The sequence below is a fragment of the Choristoneura fumiferana genome, chromosome Z, assembly GCF_025370935.1.
Source record: "Choristoneura fumiferana chromosome Z, NRCan_CFum_1, whole genome shotgun sequence".
In the NCBI taxonomy this organism is placed as follows: domain Eukaryota; kingdom Metazoa; phylum Arthropoda; class Insecta; order Lepidoptera; family Tortricidae; genus Choristoneura; species Choristoneura fumiferana.
Genome location: NC_133472.1, coordinates 12,344,932 through 12,365,703, shown reverse-complemented (window position 1 = coordinate 12,365,703; position 20,772 = coordinate 12,344,932). Strand labels below are relative to the sequence as shown.

The 20,772-nt window shown below is 37.2% G+C and overlaps 2 protein-coding genes across 2 annotated transcripts in view; one reads left to right on the top strand and one right to left on the bottom strand.

Annotated features, from left to right (window-relative positions):
• The first annotated feature begins 79 nt into the window (after positions 1-79).
• LOC141427365 (rab-like protein 6) lies at positions 80-11,654 on the top strand. The gene is made up of 11 exons (XM_074086712.1): positions 80-442; positions 624-778; positions 2,179-2,369; positions 3,341-3,487; positions 4,527-4,701; positions 4,992-5,147; positions 5,470-5,603; positions 6,377-6,517; positions 7,487-7,752; positions 7,871-7,911; positions 8,001-11,654. Exons 1-11 carry the CDS (start codon positions 331-333, stop codon positions 8,196-8,198), a joined length of 1,716 nt encoding a protein of 571 aa, XP_073942813.1. The 5' UTR covers positions 80-330; the 3' UTR covers positions 8,199-11,654.
• A 260-nt stretch (positions 11,655-11,914) lies between these two features.
• Positions 11,915-20,772, bottom strand: part of Fbl6 (F-box and leucine-rich repeat protein 6) — a 32,810-nt gene continuing 23,952 nt past the window's right edge. Inside the window, exon 10 of the mRNA XM_074086699.1 lies at positions 11,915-19,119. Coding sequence (XP_073942800.1) covers positions 17,193-19,119 — 1,927 coding nt within the window. The 3' untranslated portion in view covers positions 11,915-17,192. The remainder of the gene's footprint in view (positions 19,120-20,772) is intronic.

The window sequence follows — 20,772 nt, the reverse complement described above, 5'->3', positions numbered from 1 at the left end:
GATTCGTATTGTGGGCGCTTTTTCTGAAAACAATATTTAATAAAAATCCCAAGGCTGGCAACATTTTGACCAGCTGTCATGGCTGTCATGCTGTCAACCAAACTGGTGAAATTTTCCTACATACAGTACAGACAGACACAGTATAGCATACATTAATTTTGTTGACAAGTCTCGACAATCTATTATATTTTGAATATCTAACTAATTTTACAACCGTAGAATTTGGGTAATCATAGAACTGACTTCATAGAAGAGGATTTGGTTTCTCGATTTTGTATGTTACGGGAGCATTAAAAGAATTATTTAAGGGTAGCTCAGAAAGTTTTTGTTATGTTTTCCGCCCTCAAAAAATTAGCAAGAAGCAACGATGAACGATGTACTGCTCCAGTGCCTATGTCTTCCTCTTTACAGAAGAAATTTTCAAGAGGAGTTCACTTTAATAGTTAGTACTTCTTTATTAGCATAAATTTGAATAAGTTGCTAGACCATGTGTCGGTGTTTTTGCTAACATTCAACTCAAGACTGGACCTTCGTGATTTTGTCATATACTTTGTTTAATTTCTGGCTGCTCTCAAAGATTTCACTTACTCAATCAATAACTTCTCTGATATATTTTTTTCTAGTGAAAATATTGATTAAGGGTGACAGGAATGTCGGCAAATCATGTCTGCTGCAGCGATTGCAAGGTGGCCCTTTTATAGAGGAGTATGTTCCTACGGATCAAATTCAAGTAGCTCCTATACACTGGACATACAAAGATACTGACCACATAGTTAAAGTAAGTATATAATACATTTAATTGAAACAGGCAATTCTTGTGTCTAATACCTTTAAACAAGCAATTATTGTATAAATTTTTCGGGGATCTCAGAAACGGCTCCAACGATTTCGATGAAATTTGGTATGTAGGGGTTTTTGTAGATGAAAAATCGATCTAGCAGGTCTTATCTCTGGGAAAACGCTTGTTACCGAGTTTTAGCCCTAGCAAAGCTCGGTCGCCCAAGGCTTATAGCTTTAACAATTTTGATGAAATTTTCTAAGAGGAAGTGTTTCTAATAGATCAAGCGTGGTCTTAGCTCTGGGAAGATGTATATTTTTGAGTTTCAGCCCAAACAAAGTTTAGTTGCCAAGGTACTAATTAATGAATTTGAACATTAACAATGTCAATTGGAAATCATTAGTGTGCTAAATTTAATTTGGTAATTTTACAATGTCTTATGCGCAAACAAAAGTAAAAAATAATAAATTATGTATATTGTTGTTGCATTCCATACTCCATCTTACATATGAACTACCTATATTCTCGTGGGCCCTCGCATTCTTTATAAAGGACCAAATTAACACTAAGAATAACGGCCAAATGTACTTCATAAGTACAAACTGTTCATTGAAAAAGGAATATTAAAATTTTTAAAATAATTAGAGATGGGCCGAATGTGATTTGAACCAAATACGAATTTCGCCCAAACATTCGGTAAATATAAAAAATCCGCCGAACTTCAGTTCAATAACCTGCCTCTAGTAAATTTTAAATACAACTAGATAGATAAGAAGAGATTGTTTAATTTCATTGTTGAATACATCCTTTAATGAATAAAAATATAAACTTAATTTCTCAATATTTAGTTAGTGAAAATTGTTACGATTTTTTTTCAATTCAATTTGCGAATTGTAATAAAGATGTTTAATAGCCAAGTAGGTTTACTTTTTCTAGTGCCAAATGTTTGACCTTTAAACCGCATTTCGGCTGAATGCCCGGCCCATCTCTAAAAATAATATACAAAATAACAAAGCTGGTGAACCACATCTAGGGCATAAGCAATAAAGTTTTAAAAAGTCAGGTTCCAGGAGGATAAGTATTTCTGTTTGCCTGCATACCAACAACAAACAACCAACATGTCAATGTTTACCCTTTGCTAGCCTATTAAAATACTACCTAATACATATTTAACTTTGGGTTATTCCTGATTTGGGATATTTTCATTTCAACAAAAGTAAAAAAAAGTATTGACTTCTTTAAAGTTATCAAAAATAACTGTCCAACATAACCCAATTCCAGTGGAAAAAAATAAGTAGGATGAAAGAAAAAAAAGAAAGACGGAAAGAATAAATTTATTTGCCAAAATAATAATAATAGTAATGATATGCAGTAACTATTTTAAGTCTTCATTATTTTAGGTAGAAGTATGGGAAGTGGTTGATAAAGGCAGAACAAAAAAGAAGTCTCCTCTTGGCCTAAAATTAGAGAACCAATCGGCTGCAGTTACCCAAGACGAGGCCTATGAGACTCCTGTACTTGATGCTACATTTTTGGATGTTTACAAAAATGCTACAGGTGTCATACTGATGCTTGATATAACAAAGCCTTGGTAAATCTTAACATATTTTTAATAAGTAAATTGATTGTTTTTAGTGGATTTACTTTAAATTATTATACAACCAGTCAAATGGTTTTGTGTCACTGTTTGACAAATAAAAACCTATGTTTAATGTACTTTTCCGCCAACACTACTGAGTTTTTTGCATCTGGTAAATGTATGGCTTTTTTTATATGTTTCACATACTTGCTGCATGTTGCTGGTATTTTATTCTCGCTAAATGCTACTGCATACATTTGATGTTTTGACTTCATCAAGCCCATTGGTGTTATTGAACAATATTGTTTGTTTATACTCTTTATATGGTGATAATGATATTAAGCTCAATATAATGTAAATTTTCAACAAATGTAAAAAAAGAATATATTTTGTTAGGTATGTTTCACTATTTTTAATACAATTTGAATTCATCATTATTTACGAAATTTGTGGATTCAAACACCATTGGTAAATTTCAACAGCTTTTTGCAACGTAATCTATCTATTAAACGAGCAATTCTTGTATATATAATCAGAATCTCGGAAACGACTCCAACAGTTTCGATTAAATTTGGTATGTGTGCGTTTTTGGGGACAACAAATCTATCTAGCTTGGTCTTATCTCTGGGAAAACGCTTATTATTGAGTTTTAGGCCAAGCAAATTTCGGTCGCCCAGGTACTAAAGATTGTAATGTGAATGTAAATTCAACTGAAAGTGACATTTAAAAACCTGTAATATATAAATTGATACGCAACTCCTAAGTCATATCTAGGGTTTGCACCCGGTACTGAATTTCCATACAAATACGGTAACGGAACCGCGAATTCCCGGTTCTCGCCATAACAAACTCAGTACCGGGGTTAAACCCTAATCATATCCAATGCTATCACTCCTACTTTCAATACTGCTTGGTGTCTTTATTTTGTACCATAACATTGTCTTACATTACAATCATTTTAAACCAGCTTTATGGTTACGCAGGACTTTCGAATATGTTGTGAAGGAGTTGTCCCGCGTACCAGCGGACTTACCAGTGGTCATCCTCGGCAACCACTGTGACATGCAGCATCATCGACAGGTGCATCCGCATCACATAGAGCAAGCTCTTGAACATGCGAAACTTACAAGGTAAAATTAATGTGGATGTTTGTTACAAGCTTTTGTTTAGTTTCTTGCCCTGGTGTTTGGGGGTATGTTTGTAATTGAAATTTGTATGTTAAATTTGCCCCGTATCCAATTAGTGAATTAGTTTGAATTTTGGTATACAAAAGTAGTAGGATGGTAATACTTATACAGTTGAAGAAACTGAATCAATTCAATTCAATTCTTGAAAGTATAGCTCCATCGATACTATCGATGATTCCGCCAATGTCGAGGTTGGAAAAGACACTATCGGTTAGCCGTTGTACGGTAGCTTCAGCGTGCGGTACTCGGATGAGAATCTAGAATTAGACAACACAAACATAAATATTGTTAAACTACCTGCAAAAATAGTTTGTTAATTTTTATAAATGTACGTATAATACAGTTATAAGAGGAGTGTGCGCTATCGCAAGGAGGAAATTTAAATTAATAGGGCGAGGGATATCAGGAGGGAGGAGGTCATATAGGGGGGTGACAATTTTGGGGCAATGGAAGAACATGTGTTCGAGGGTGCCCTCGTCCATGCCACATTCACATAGGGAGTGGTCTCGAACCCGTATTTTGGCGAGGAAGACTGGTGTGCATACATGTCCGAGACGAAGGCGAATGATAGTGGACGTGATATTTTTGGGAATCGATTTTGTTTTAAAGAACCACGGCTTTGTGGGCAGATCAAGCTGGAGTTAGAAACTGAATCACGTGCCAGGGTGGAATCTTTGTGCTGCTAATGTCATGTTGACATCCCATACATTTGCCAAAGAAATCACAGCAAAATTGGTTATGTAAAGGTTTCACCCTAGGTACTTAGGGCCTAGTACATGATTGAGTTTCCTTGACTGTACAGTCCATAAAGGTACAATTACAGAAAATGCTTTTTTAAACAAATACTTATATTTAGTTCAAACTGAATAATGTTACTACTATTATAATACTCAGGTTTTTGATATAAAAACTTAAATTCTACTTAAATCACCTTGCTTGGTTTGCTGTTTTGTTATGCTTTTCGTTTTCATTGTATTCAAAGAACCGCGGCTGTGCGCTACGCGGAATCGTCAATGAGGAATGGGTTCGGTTTGAGACTACTTCACAAGTTCCTCAGTGTGCCGTTCCTGAGGCTGCAAAGGACTAGTTTATTAGAGCAGCTACAGAGAAACCAGAAGGACATGGAAGAAGCTGAAAAAGAAATGGATGACTTTCAAGTAAGAACTATCTTTTTTTACCTGCCTAATCCTTTACGCACTATCCCTGTTTGAGTATGATGATGCTGATCGATTACGCATTTTTAAAAATCAAACAGACCAAGACACAAAACCTATTAATCTCACGAAACGTGTGGTTTGCCGAAATAAAGTTTCAATTTATTTTTACAAAAAAAGCGGAAAGAGAAAAAATATATCTATGTACAGTAGTGGGCTACATTATAAGTCTATAACAGATTTAAAATATAATATGGACCATCCTAGAAAACTTAAGGTACCCAATTGTTCAGAACTCTGAAGAATCGCACTACAACCTGTTCTTGGACCGCCTGGCGAACAAGCGGCGGCAGAGCGCCGCCCCCGAGCCGCGGCCGAGCAACGAGCGCTCGCCGAGCATCGTCCTCGGCGCCGGCAAGCCCATCGTGCCCTCTAACGTTAATCCTCTAGTAAGGCACTCTACTCTCTCAGTATATAAAAAGGTACTCTGTGCTCTACTTTACCAAACTTTGACAGAGGCAAATATTCACCTCTTGAAAATACACTAGCGTTTTGTCAAAAATTTGACAAATAAAAAGTATGGTAAAAAGATTGTAGATGTCAAATACTATAGTAATAGATTCTGAAAGAAGAGGCAAGTCATTCGCATCTTTGTTTTCTTGCCAAACTATATTGCTGTTTGCTGGTGGTCGCTACTGCGGCAGTGCATCTTGGACTTGCTCTGTGCAGGAGTTATTGCTGATCTGTTATTGTGTTAATTAAAAATTACAGCTAGCGCAGTCATTGAATCCAATGGGTATAAAGGCCCAACACGGTGTGCAGAGCCAATTCGTCAGTCCCGAACTGCTGAAGCGGCCGGCGGTCAGTATGGACGTGACGCCGTCTCGACCAAATCATCCAGAAAGGTTCGGTGTTAAACACTGCTTTTTAGCTACTACTCACACTTAAGGGCTGTTTCACCATCCATTGATTAGTGTTAACTGGCGGTTAGGTGTGATGCCGTCTCTATTTGTTTTGTTCGAATAGACGGAGACATCTAACCGTCAGTTAACACTAATCAATGGATGGTGAAACAGCCCCTTAGTGGCTATTACTCATACTACCTGCCTAACCCATCAGTAATGTAGTATATACCAGACAAAACTATTTTGGCTGCTGTGTAGCTACACGTCGCGAAGCTTATAACTGGCCAAATAGATACAAAAAACAATGGTGGTACGTACGAGCGATCGTTGCCCGTCAACTCTTGATCATTTCATAAAATCTTTGCCAATACCCTCTATAGTTAACTTCTTATGCGGGTCCTAATTTGTTCATGTAACTGCATGACTCTACGCAATTGCGATAGTAGATTAGGTATTTCATCAAGATTTCATCTGACTTTCGGGTTTCCAGGACGGGAACCGAACGCGCATTTTTTTGCGCACAGCAAACGAATAATATTTGTATCGTATGCCAATAAACAGAAGAATCTAGAAAGTGTAATTTGATTCTTATATTTTTTTTTTCATAGTTATTTTAATTTAGATACTTACCATACATACTTAACCAATATATCCGATGTTTTCAGTCAAATGTGCGTTATTCCTTGTCGCCTTGTGGATAACTATTTCATAGGTCACTCCTCCCACTTTTATCTGTTTTGTCTTATGAAGATAATTTGTATTATATTTATCAGCGATCAGAGTACGCCATCTACCGGCACGAAGTCAGCAACGGGCGCGCTCGACGAATTCTACGCCGGCGCACTGGACAGCAGCTTCCTGGATGACCTGACGCCCATGTCCAACAACCAAGAGGTCGCCTATGAAAGTGACAGGTGGGCGCGAAATCTTAACAGGTTCCCTGTCTCGAAGCAATGTGTAGCGTTCTTTTGACACGTCCCCGTACCTAATGATAAAGTAATGCAATATCCCCAATGTAATGTCTCCATAGTAATTTTAAATGGTTTTTTAAATGTGGTTAAATAATAAAAATAATATAATATAATGAGTCTTAAAGAACAACTGTATTATTTACATCACTGGGTATGAGGCCTTATGGACGTACCAGTAAAGTCACGCATGAGGCACATGTGCCTCATGGGACAGGGAACCTGTTAATATTAAGGTGCTGATAAACTTGAGCATTCACTTGTAATGAATGAGTATTGTGGCGAATGTTACATTACAGCTTTTCAGCGAGCATTCAAGCGAAAAGACGAAGAGATAAATTTCCTTCGCGCTTTTTGCTACTCGTAAGTGTCCATCCGACAGGATCATGAATAATAAAATGTTTGGCGAGCATTTACTAGAGAGTTCCCTAGAATTATCGTGTAAATGTTCGTAGCAATGTTAGGCTCTATGCTTGGCGCTGTTCGATGTTCAACCCGACAAATTTTAAAACGGTGAATGCTTGATGTCCTGTTACATTACTCGTTTGTGTATCTGTTCAAGTTAATCAGCACCTTTAAAAGTTTGGGCTTCGCCACATAAGAGCGGAAATCTTGTTTATTTACGATTGGCAACTGTTAAATAAATCAACCTTTCTTCCGCGGAAACCACCTCAGTGTGTCGAAAGCTTGTGCATGATGCGATATTGTACTATGTGGAACTGCTCTGTAGCAATGTGACACGGGCACGTGAACAATGCTTTTGTTTAGCACAGAGTTCAAAAGCCTGCTGAAATTTACGTTACGAGTCAATATTTGGTTATTCATTTGACTGTCTCCAAGAGTGGCCATGTGAACCATCAAATGAACCGATTGGTCTTTTATTTTTGTTTCTTCAATTCTTGTCTCTTTCTTCAGTGACAATGAAACAACAAATCCCAAAGTGACAGTAGAACAAGACGACGTCGAACTCGACTACAACGCTATGGTGCAAGACATCGTTTCGGAGCAGACTGCTATCAAGCAAGAGGAGGCGAGGTTGGAAGAGACGTTCGCCAGACAAGTCAGTGTGCACAACGATAGTACCTCCAAGAGCGAATTGGCGGGCAGTGATCACAGTTTGCAGGTGTCGATGGAGAATGAATTCCCGCTATGGGCTGGCGACGCTAGAAGGTCGCCTGAAGGTTAGTTCGGGGACTCGATGAGCTTTACAGAATTTCTCTATAGATAGTACTTTAAATTTATTTTTTAGAAGGTTAATTTGATGAATGAATATTTTACTATGATCGAGTAAAATTTCAGGTGGCGAAGATCCTGACGTTGCAAAGGAAACTAACGCTAAGGTGAGATGTTTTGTTGATTTACTTACAATAGAAAATGTAGTATTTGTGTATTACGAATTTCCCTAATAAAAATCGTTTCTCTGTTAAAGCCTGAAAAGAAACCCAAAAAGAAAAAATCGAAAAGTAAAGACAAAGGGGATTGTAGTGAGAAATCAGAGAAGAAAGAGAAAAAGCATAAGCACAAGAAGTCGAAGAGCGAGAAAAAGACGACTAATCCTCAGAGCGCGCTGCTCGAACCTACACCTATCGACAACTTCTACAGCGAGGATGATTACGACAGCATTTGAGTTGAATGTTTTAGTATATATTATCTGTAATTGTAAGCATACGAGTCGTTTCGCTCTATCCATATGAAGGATTCGCTTAATGCTGGCACGTCTAGCACGGTTGATATCTTTTGTCCTATCGGTACACCTCGGTACTCGGTATCGGTGCACCTTTGTCCTACGATAACAAGAAAAGGACGCGTATAGCGACAAAGCGAAAAAATAAGAACTACCTACCTGGTTAAAATGTCAACCATAAACTCTGCATAATTATAACAGAAATAATAATATAAGAGAGACTACGAACAAATAATAAGTCGTATTATTTATTCGTAGGAGACAGATATCTACACCACACCGTCGAAGTTTAAAAGTGGATTATTGATCTGTGTTGGTGTTCTTTATTTATGTGATTGATTATACAAGGTGTTAATTAAATAACTGAAAACCTCAGACACCCCAAAATTATTTATTCATTTTAAGTAAGTTAATTGATATATTTTTGAATATCTTCATTATTTTAAAATACATATATTGGTGTTTTTGCTAAGTCTACTTAAGTTTTAGTAACTCTACTTAATTTTTAACTCTACACTCATGATTGTTTTTGTCAGTTGCGCTTTGACGTTTTTAGAAGAAAATCAACAGTGGCAGCAAACCGGCCAGTATTAAATTATCGAAATAGTATGCATACCGCTAAAATATTTAACTGGCGCCTGTTGCAGCCGTAACTTTTGTACTGGGCACAATAAAAAAGGGATTTAAAAACACAAACACAACCTGATTTAAAACATCGTCTACTCTCGATCTCGATAACATCGATTCTAATCTCGATTCTGAGCTAACTACTTTCTGGTTTTCAGTTATTTAATTAACACCTTGTTATAAAAAAAAAACAATTATTTTTTACGTTAGTTAATTTTCAGTATCTTATTTTGAACTGTACAACTTCATCAAAAGTAAGACTTACTTTTACTCTTTTCCCTTAACAAGAATACCTAGCGCCGTCATAATAATTTATTGAAATAAGTTAGCCTATCATTCTAATTAGGTACTTACAAACTTGTTGAGTAAAGGTTTTCTTTTTTATGTTCTCAAATATTACAACGAATATCTAGATAAGTGTGTTATTTTAGTACATAATATATTAATATATTTCTTTTTTAGGGTTTTGGAGTCAAAATGGCAAATATGGAACCCTTATTGTTTCGTCACATCCGTCCGTTTTTCTGCGGCTCAGCTTAGGAACTCTTAAGGTGATTTTCTACCGGCGAGGCGAGACGAGAATTTAAATTTGTATAGCAAATTTTCAATCCTCTCCTAGCGCATCTTCGGTGGAAATAGTAAGCATTGACGAGGATGTGCGAGATTTGAATTAAAATAATTGTTGTTATAAAAATAAACCGTATTGCTTCCGACATGGCATATGGGATTGGGCGGTGGTGATCTCTTACCATCAGGAGACCCACTTGCTCGTTTGCCATCCGATCGAATAAAAAAAAGTATAAATTAAATGTGCTTTTCCACCGGCGAGGCGAGTCGAGAATTGATTTTTTTTTATGGCGGCGCCCGCGGCGGGCGCGCGAGAATGCAACAGCACGACGTTTCGCGCGATAGTTGTTTTGTTGTTCGTTGCTGCAGGCCTACTACGAAATTCGAAAATCGAGGTTCGTATCGTACCGTCCCTCTCACTCTCGTATTAAATAATATAAGCGTCGAAGGGACGGTGCGATACGAACTTCGATTTTCGAATTTCGTAGTAGCCCTACTGTTTATTACTTGAGAATACCGTCATGATAGTACAAGCCATTTCTACTAGAGGTCGCTGTTAACACGAATCGCGACCCCTGCAACTGTCCTTTACATACTTAAGTATCTTATTTATACGTGACGTAGATGGTTGCACGCACTGATTAAACTGGTTACACGGCTCTTTTGTGTTAATGGAGTACCCACTTTTTAACTCTCGCGGTGACTATTAATGTCACCGCGGGCTCGCGATAGCTATTAACGCCAATTTTTAGTGGAAAAGGTCCAGTGCAATTTCAATTCTAGCCTCGCCTCGTTTCGTCTCGCCTCGCCGGTGGAAAATCACCTTTAGTACCAGAAAGTTGCATTTTGGCGTGGGTGAGCATAATAAATAACCACGCCGATGTAATGGTAGAATAAAATTCTTAAAAAAATGGTGGGGGTGTCTGTCCTAAACTACTTCCTTGTACTTTTTATATACCACCTTTTTATACTTTTACTTGTAACACTTAACGCCTATAATTACACTGGGTGGCTTTCTAGCCACCGGTTAGGCTTGTCGCAGGGAGGAGCTGCGCTAGAAAATGCAAGAATGCTCACACACCGTAAATTAGGTAATATTACGTAGGAAGCCTATTAATAAAGATATTTCTTGGTTTGTCTACGCCTAACAAAATCCTAGCTACGCCGTGGGCCGTACTTCATATTTAGCAACAAGCCACGTATTGTATTGACGTAATTACAGCCGAAAAGTTACAGTATTTGAGTATAAAGAGACAGATCAACTAATACTTGCGGAATTTTTGGAAATGTTCAAGCATTTTATCTCAATAATGTGATTTAAGAAGAAATTAGCGCCCTTGTTTAGGTGCTAACTCTTGGCATACTCTAGCGTCCTTAAGTTATATTAATATTCTTAAAGAGGGCGAGGTCTTGCATCTATCATTTTAACCACGACGCAGCCCAGATAATATTTAAAAAGGTTGCTTAAAAACGTCATTTAGTAGTGCTAACATTTAAGTTTGCTTGCACTAGGTACTTAATGATGGTTCTTATTTTATTTATTATTATTCTTATTAACCTGTCTAAACCGTTTTTCATAAAGTTAAAGTAAGTATTATGAGATTATTTATAATCATTTTTATGAAGTTAGATTTTATATGTACAACATTTGTTAAAATAATGACTAGTCTGCATTTAATGAACTGTAAATGTTATCGCTTGAAGTGTGCAATTCCGAGTTAGTGTTAGCGCTCAAAAGCGAATATAAAGTAATACATAACTGCAAATTGTTCTTCAAATTCCGTTTTTTATGTGGGGTGGAATATAACGAGGGACTTTCCCGAAAGTAGAGTATTAAGTATACTTTCTACATAAACTGTTAGCATTCGTAACTTAAACTTGGGTTAACTTTAAATACTAAAATCTGCACGATTCAACCCTTAGTAAGTATTAAAATATAAAAGATAAGTAGATGCATTTAGATCTATCATCATTAGAAATATTTATTTTAATTAGGTGATTCTAATCAGTCAAATCTATCTCTACTTAGGTACCTACATCACTAATATGAGCGATATTTTCAGAAAAGTCTCTTGTTCGAAAATAATGGAATGTAATGTTTCACCATGTGTATAAATTATTATTATGGAAAAAATTTAATATATGAAAATAAAAAAAATGTATGAATTGGCAGTTCATGTTATTTTTAATTTTTTCTTGACCGCCAAAAAGGTGATCTTCTTCACTTTGATAGAGGTATCCTGTGCAATCCGTAATTTTGTGATGAAAACCGAGGCAGTTATTATGATGCTACTTAAGTAGAAATGTTTGACCCAACACCGTCCTTAAAATTTATAATGAGTTTAATTAGTAGGTATCTTTGATTGTAGTTCTTTATCGCATTGGACAAGACAGGAAAGGATGTAAGGTGAAACAAAACTGGTCTATAAAAGGATGGGATATAGTTGTCAACAAAAAAAGTTCAGTAAATTGAGTACATTCTATTCAAAATGTAAATGTACAACCACATCGATATTTTATTGGTTAGGTTATAAAAATTGGACCACCTGGGAAAGAAGTCCACGCAGTAGTTTAACAATATTACAAACAAAAATCTCTACATAACAGAACTTACAAGTAAACAATATTAGTCAACTTTATACATAGGTACTACTGCACCTATACGATTAATTAACATTAAAATTTACCTAATATTATATTTTATACATTCTATGTATAATATTAATAGGTAATATTCTTCATTTTGTAATAAGTTAATAAAACTATTTATTATAAAATATTTTTTTCAGTTACTCATTAGGCATTTATAAGGCTAATGTGGGTAGTGGAAATAATATTTGGTGGTTGTCAGGATTTTAAATACATGATAATAATATAATATGCAGCAGGTAATTACTTACTAACAACAGCGCTATTCCCATGCCGGAACAGGCAACAGGCGTCAGGCATGCCGCGCGGGCAGGCACTCCTTACCTAAGCGTGTACCGTAATATAACTTATAAAAGCACTTTGTACTTGACTTGCATCATTATTCAATTGTCAGAATCGATTTTTATTGATATTAACAATACACCTTAAATGTAGCCCATAGGTACAGTCAACGTCATAAATAAGTGATCATTTCTTTACCTAGTAGCTTTCAGTCGTTACACAATTTCGTATGGCTTTTCAAACATTACGTTAAACTGACAAGGTATAAAAGTGATCACTTATTTATGACGTTAACTGTACATTATACATTATGACATTATTATATTGCTTCATGAATACAAATAAATACAAAAATAGTTACATACAAACACTGAAATTGATAATCATGGCTAGCAGCGAGCATTGAATATAAAGTACTTAAATGCAACGGGACTTTCACTTTCGTTTTCACTTGAGTGCAAAATAGTTCACAATATTGATTTTAGTAGAGTTTAAATGGACAGACAAATCAATCGGTTTTTTCTACCGAACTATTAAAAAGCATGAGTACAACAAAATTTATTAAGCAAACTGATGGAATATTTAAGTGATAATTTCAAACTATTAATTTAATTATAAAATAAAGTTAACAATTGTTTTGATCAAAACTATTGATAAGCACTTTTGAAAAAAAAAATGCCTACCTACTTAACAACAAAAAATCTACATTAAGTTAATTTACCAATGATAAAGATAAACATCTTATGTTAAAAGTAGTAGTAACTCACTCAAATCAGTCGAAAAGTTAGAAGTCCCTATGCTCACTGCTTTGTTCTCGCCTTTGATCATAATTAGGATTATGATTTATTAAGCTAACTTTATTACTTTGTTTAATATTTCGAGCGAGACCTCGGTACAAAAATACGTGGTTCCTTATTGCTATGAAGTTAAGATTCGTAATATAATTAAATTTGTTTGTTTCAAATGCTTTGTTTCGATTTTCTACTAAAACTGAACTATACTCAATAGATCACTGTTCAATTGTTTTTCAACAGACCAATTATTATTTGACCATACTATTTCCGGAAGATGAATAAAGTCGTATAGGTAAACAGTATTTACTAGTAAAAGTGGCCAAGCAATCCGGCAGCGAGAAGGATTTGTTTGGCCTAGTAATGACAATAAATAAATCTATATAATATAAAAGAAAAAGCGAACTGACTGACTGATTTATCTGGTAGGTAAGTACCAAGGACTGGTTTCAAGAAATTCAATCCCTAAAGGAGTGAAATAGAGGATAGAATGGTGGTACACTACTGTGCCAACTACTAATACTACTTACAGTGGACTACTTTCGGATATAAGAGCAGCTTCGGTGGGTAATTTTCCATTATTTCTGCGCTGACGGAGTCACGGGCAAAATCTAGTTCAGTAGGTCTGATCAAATTTAAGGGTGAATCCGCACTGCGATATTTCACCGCGCGATATTTATTCTCGCGAATTATATATCCGTATATAATTATTAAATCCGTACTACATCGCATTCAATTTGCATCAGATCAATTTTTTTTCCCGCTCGAATGTTTTACCGCCATTGCGGATACTCGTATAAGATTCAATGTGATATAGAATTGCAAGAAAAAAAACCGCGCGGCCAAAATTCGCAGTGCTACAGGGCCTAAGGTACAGTCAAGTGCAAAAATAAGTATCTATTCGGACCACTCAAAATATATTATAAATATGTTACTACGGTGGTTACTTTTGTGGTTTTTTTGAAACTTTGAATAAGTTCATATTTTTACGGAATTTCGAGAAAGTCGTCCTTAGTCCTTGTCATCATCATAAAGCCATAAAGGTGATACACAATTTCAATTTTCTAGACCTACGGGTTTGGGCAGTACGATGATGAGATGAACCAGTCAATCAGTCACCATTTTTCTTTTTACATAAATATGCAAAAAAAATAGAATAGCTGACTGTTACACAAAGACAGTTGAACAATATACATATATCAGGTTCATGTAAATGCTAGAATCATTGAATTATTTCATCAAACTGGTAAAAATTATACAAAAAAGTACATAATCGTGACATATTACGCATTAATAATAATTGATTTTGATTTAATTTCGTATAAAAAATCATCACATAAAAATATAAAATGTATAAAATAATTCCTGCCATGATTATATTTGTGATAAAACTAAAACATGAAATGAAATCATCAACCACAGTTATAATTGCAGTCGTTGTGAACATAACACATAATATTGTAATCGTGTGATATTCACATTGGTTGACATTATACTAAAGCCATTTCTTTTCGAAGAACGCAACGCGTGGTGCGAGCGATGCAGTATCAGTAGCGTTTTGTCGCACCAAATATCCCACAAAAGGTAATATAGACAAGCCACGTACTATTTGAACGATAATATTGCTCTTTGAAAATGTAACGTTTACAATATTGCTGTAATGGCAGTACTTACAATTAATTATATCTATAGATTGTAACGTGAAGACGAAATATTAACTTTTTCTATGCAACTATACAGCGCTAACGTCGTTTTTACATAGAGCTTGGGAATAGGAATTGGTTGCTAGACTATAATGCTTTAAAAATAACAGTGAATTATTTTATTGCTTGGAAATTTGTAAACCAACTGAGGGCAAATGGCAGTTACGTGGAGAACATTACTTTATCCTAAGAGTACAAGGCTTCGCGAATCTAAAAAAGAATGATAGATATCATGTATTTAATTAATTGCCCACATTTTTAAGTAAATTTACCGTACGGTTGTTAAAGAGTGGACATGGTTCCATGATGCGGTAAATGCATCTATTACACTGTTCGACCCGCCATCGCAGTATGCGTAAACTTATGGAAACTCTAACAGTGTTCTGACCTCGCTTTTGCAAGGTTGTCGGTCGGTGCGGTCAAGGCAGATGCGTCCAACATTTAAGGTGGACCGGACAATGCAATTGCGGAGCAAGGTTATACCAGACTACTAGGATCAGGCAAGTGACTGGCAGGTCAGTAGCTTAATGAGCTTTGTTAGTTACTTCCACCTCATTCACGTTCTTAAATTATTGTTAGTCGATGCTAGTCAATACTAATTTATGCATAGAAGTACCTCCAGCATATCTCTTGTCTATTGGTCCATTTACTGTATTAGTTGTTTTCAACAAGCATTTTTCAGCTGTGCTCGTCGCAGAATTGACCAATACCTTTTGTATGCCGTCACTCGCCCTGACCTCGTAAGTGAATGACCTAATGATTTTAGATATGTCCAACCTTTTTCGCTCATAAATCCACAACTAAATCTAAATAATATAATTAACAGCTGCTCTTAAGATGCCCGGCTCGATCTAAATTACCATTACGTTATGTGCACTAAAGCATTTTCAACAAAATATCCATTTTTAATTTAAATTGAGTACTTTTCCATAAACAACATTTTTGCCTTGTGTTTAAACTTTGTTTATGTAATCCTGAAAATTGTTTTAAAATATTACAAAATCAATTATGATTTTTCTCACTTACTTACTCGCATTGACCAAGTATCAGTATAGAATTTATTAAAATAGGGAAAAGATATCACATAAATCGCAAAAGAATTATGTTTTGAAAGAGAAACACAAATCAGCTTTTAACAGTTATCTAACGCATCTAACAATACATATATACGTATGTGTATAGAGATAATATTTTGCAATCTGAAAACAACTGGTAAATATTAATTTAACACGAAAGGAATGTTTATATTTATTTATATGTATTCCATAATAATTGTATACTGCAACTGATTAATGAATTAATTGCAAGACCAAGTTGACGACAAATAAAGCCTCGAAGTTGGCGTGTATGTGATGTAAGCGGATATAGGTAGTCATTAACGATGACGCGTGCCGTGGTTCTCATTACAATGTGTCTAATTTTGACAAAATCACGCGTCTTCGTGGATGGCACCAGGTATAGTGTTTGCATGCAGTTGTCGGTGCCAACAGGCGGCGGGCGCGGCCAGCACCCAGCCTGCAGTGCGGCTAAACATCTAATACCTACTTACGAAATGGATATTAAACTTTTGAGGCACTATTTCGTAATACACTACTGAGGTAAATCTGCAAACTTGACCGTCCTTGAAAAGCAAAGGCCCTTGCAATATATACAGATTAATATACAACGATATACAAAAATTAAACTTGTATCCAGTTTTGTTACTTGATGTGTTTGAACACAGATATATATTTGTACCAGCGGATTGTCAAAATATAATCGTATTTGCAAAGACGTCTGTGTTACTGCAAAACTGCATAGTTTTCGTTTTTAATAATAAACAAATGAAAATAGGCAGCAAATTGAATTGCAGTTTAGTAAATAATATTAGTACCACTTTGACGTCTATTTGATAACATTTTAGATTTATAATTGTAGTGATTTTAGATTTATAACTTCTTATGGTGCCATTTTCTATTGCAAAAGAAACTATGCCTTCTTCCAGTACCAGCGCTCAGCATGTTTACCGCGTCAGTAAAACAATATCATCTTGGTCTCTAACGGTAAGAAATCAGATTTTGGTATCGTACTAAAGTCACTCTAAAATCTAGCTCAGTGTATTGTATAATCCAACGTCTAAGATGGATGATTAAATTATTTACTTAAAATATTCAGCTCTCTTCTCCCTATCGTAGACTGCAAAATAATTTGAATGCAATCCTACATTTGTTAACCTTACATCTAAAAAAGATAATCTTATTTACAATCTCTACAAGATAATTGTTCAATATGTTTACATACAGAGTAGTGATGGAGCGGGGGCGGGGGCGGGGGCGGGGTCAGTCGACGCGCGAGCCCGAGTAGCCGTCGTCCAGGAAGCCGTGCGGCAGCGCGTGTGCGCCCATGTGCGAGCTCAGCGAGTCGAAGCTCACGTTCTGTTCCACGAAAGTATTGTGCACTTGGTGAGGCGGTTCTACACGGAACTGACCTAAAGTCCACGGATCACTCATTTCGTTATTGGGTCTTCGAACACTAGAGTCGAACGCGGGAAGGCCGGGCCACGTCTGCGAGGGCGGCGTGCTCAGCATGGGGGGAATGCTGTCGAGGCGCGGCGCGTGGCGCGCGGGCGGCGCGGGCGCGGGCTCCGCCGGGTACGCGCCTGCGCCCGCACCCGTGCCCCATACCAGAGATTCGATGCTCGGGTTGCTCATCTGATTGAATCGGTCAAGTCCCCACGGGATGGGCATATCCGGCGCCGGCGGAGCGTTCTGCATCATTTCCGGATGCTTTGAGACGTGTCGCCCGTATATGTCCTGTCCCCGCCCGCCAGCGACTACTCTTGAAGTTTGCCCGCCATCGGGGCTCGGCAGGTGGCAGTCCGGCCGCATCATTGGGCTGTAAGCTCCCACTCCTGGGCTCTTTTTATTAGTATATGCCACATTTTCTACGCTAGGTCGCGGAGAATAAGGACTTTGATGCAAGCGATCTTGTCTGGACATGGGACTGTACTGTCCGGGAGTTTTACTCGGATTATTTCTGAGCGTGTCATTTTTTACACCTAAACCTGGGTCAGGGCTGGTATGAGTCGAAGGGTGAGGTGAAAACGGAGGATGATGCTTCGGCATTGGGCTATAATTACCCGTATTCCAGGCTCCAGACTTAGGTAGATCTGATTTAACAATTTGACTCGTGTCAGGACTAGGCTGCGCAGAGTAAGGACTCGGTTGGGATGAATACGGACTTTGTTGTGTCGAGTAGGGGCTGGGCTGCGCCGAATAAGGGCTGGGCTGCGCTGGGCTCGGCTGCGCGGAATATGGACTTTTTTGAGACGAAAATTGACTGTCTTGTCTAGTCATGGGACTGTAATTACCGTAATTCCAACTATTCGGATTCTTTATGTCTTGCTTAACTCCGAGAACCTCAGGACTAAGTTTATTTTCGACAGACGTGGTCGGACTGCATTGTTCTATGACTTTACTTGCTTTGACTCTATTATGACTGTCTAAGCGGTTGAGAGGGCTAGCTTCAGATCTATGAGTCGGAGTGGTTTTGAATTGTCCAAGGTTCCAGGAATTACCTTTATAAGTTTCTGCTTGTACTTCAGGACTATTTTGGACTTGACTGTCAGGTTTTGAGACAGGACTAAAGTGGGGGCTGCCTAAATCTGTTTTGGCCGAATCAGACCTAGGGGTAGAAGAAGAATCAGGTTTGGATTGTACGATGGGACTGAGGAGTTTGGGAGTGGTATCCCTCGATGAGCGTTTACCCTCAGGAGTATTACCGGACGCGTCGCTCGCATCTTTGCTCGTCGATGATTCCGCTTTACTATCAGGTGAACACTTAGCGAGTGCTTCAGGTTTCTTATCGGAAACGTTAGTAATATATTCAGATACACTCTTAGGTTCTTGGAAAACGCTGGAGGAAGACTTTTCTGAAGATTTGGCGTCTGTTTTGGCAGCTGAGGTTTCGGATTCGTCCTGTTTGGGAGTCTTGTCTATGTTAGAATCAGATTTTGATTCAGGGGGATGCTTTTTAGATTCTTTTTGTTTGTCTTCTGAATCGTCGTCAGATTCTTCTTTGGTTTTGGCCTTTGTGGGGTCGAGGCTCTGTTTGAGGTCTTGTAGTTCCTTGCCGGTGTAGAGGCGCTTCATGCCGCGCGGCAGGGCACGACACGCGGCCAGGTTCAGCGACTCTAGATGCGGGCATCGCATCAACACCTTTTTTACGGGCTCTAAGGATACCGATGAACCGCATAGATTTAATGTTCTGTTGAGAAGTAAAAAAAATTATGTTACTGAAATTATAAGATAAAAAACCGAGATAGCCCAATGGTTTGACCTATGAGCTCTCAAGCAGGGGTTCAAATCAAATCAAATCATTTATTCAGTAAATAGGCCGCAATGGGCACTTTTACAAGTCATTTTTTAAACTACCACCGCTTTCGGAAAGACCATCATTGCCAAGAAGAATGCGTCGCAAGAAACTTGGCAGAAAGTCATTTTTTTTCAAAATAAAATAATTACAAATAAAATACTTAAAAACTACATCATCATCATCCCAGCCTATATGCGTCCCACTGCTGGGCACAGGCCTCCTCTCAGATCAAGAGGGCTTGAGAGGCGATAGGTCAAACCACTAGGCCACCACGGCTTCTTAAAAACTACAGTATACAATAAAAGAAAAAATACGAAATAATAACAATACAGGGACGTATGGGGTCCCTTAGTTACAAAAGTAAACACTAACTACATATATCTACGTTCAGTGGAAGTGTAGAATGCTTCCACCGTCATAAATAAAAAATATATAATAATAATAATAATTCTGAAAAATGGCTATTTAATTCTTAAATATACATTTCAGGTCAAGTAACCATTAAGCTTTTGGATTCCGAAGGCAAGCTCACGTCTGCCGCCCCCAAGGTTAGCTCTCACGCACTCATGTCATGCTCTGAAAGCAGAGCGGTACCGAGGGCATGGTATTGCTTCCGTTCCCATAAGCTCTATGGGATCGTCTTGGGAACTTCTACGTCGCGAGCCTGTGACTAGAAATTAAACTAAAAATATACAAGTTTAAAATCCATAAGCTTAACAATATACAGCCTTAAATATAGCAAGGGGATGTATGAAGTCCCTGAGTTATTAAAAAAAACCTCATCTAAATAAATTAGAGATGTATATACGAGTAGTCTCTAAATGTCAAAGTAAACTAATTAAATTAACAAACTTCAGAGGCGTAAAAAGCCTTCAATTTCAAAAATTAATAATGATTATTAAAATAAGGAGATGGAGATGTATAAGGTCTCCAAATGTCAAACAAATAAATATTTTTAAATTAAATTCTGCAACGCGGACAACGGCAACGGAACCAGAAACTAGACACGAAATGCGCCGGGACACTGCCAAATCACACTTCACAACACTAAACAATGAAATGAAATGAAATGAAATATTTTATTTGTTAATAGTGGGTTTCAATCAAGGTCTTAGAGTTATACAGTCATAAGATCGCCACATTATGCCAACAGACTGGCGTACAAATTTATAATTGAGTGCATTAATATTCATTGTGATTGTACAACAACAAATAAACCGACAATACAAATAAACCGACATAAACAAACACACACACATACACAAACACACACAAACACGAGTACATCACATCACACATCAACATTCTAATTTTCATCGGCTTTTAGTTTAGGCCATGTTGCATCATCACATAAGTACTCCTCATCTTTACGTTCGAGACCGTTTGTAAGATGTTTTTCTTAAAACATCGTGAGGTAATCGCATACGCTTGCAAACCAATTTAATTCGATTCATACTAAACTCACATGGGAGCCACAATGTAAGCCTTCTCTGCTATGGGACGTGTACAAACGAAGTGTACATCGTTTTGGCTATAATTTTTCTG

Excerpts from the sequence above, each read along its gene's own strand:
- LOC141427365 (XM_074086712.1), top strand. The coding sequence starts at position 331 with ATGTTTTCCGCCCTCAAAAAATTAGCAAGAAGCAACGATGAACGATGT. Across the intron at positions 2,370-3,340 it reads CTTGATATAACAAAGCCTTG|GACTTTCGAATATGTTGTGA; the intron begins GTAAATCTTAAC and ends ATGGTTACGCAG. Across the intron at positions 3,488-4,526 it reads GAACATGCGAAACTTACAAG|AACCGCGGCTGTGCGCTACG; the intron begins GTAAAATTAATG and ends TTGTATTCAAAG.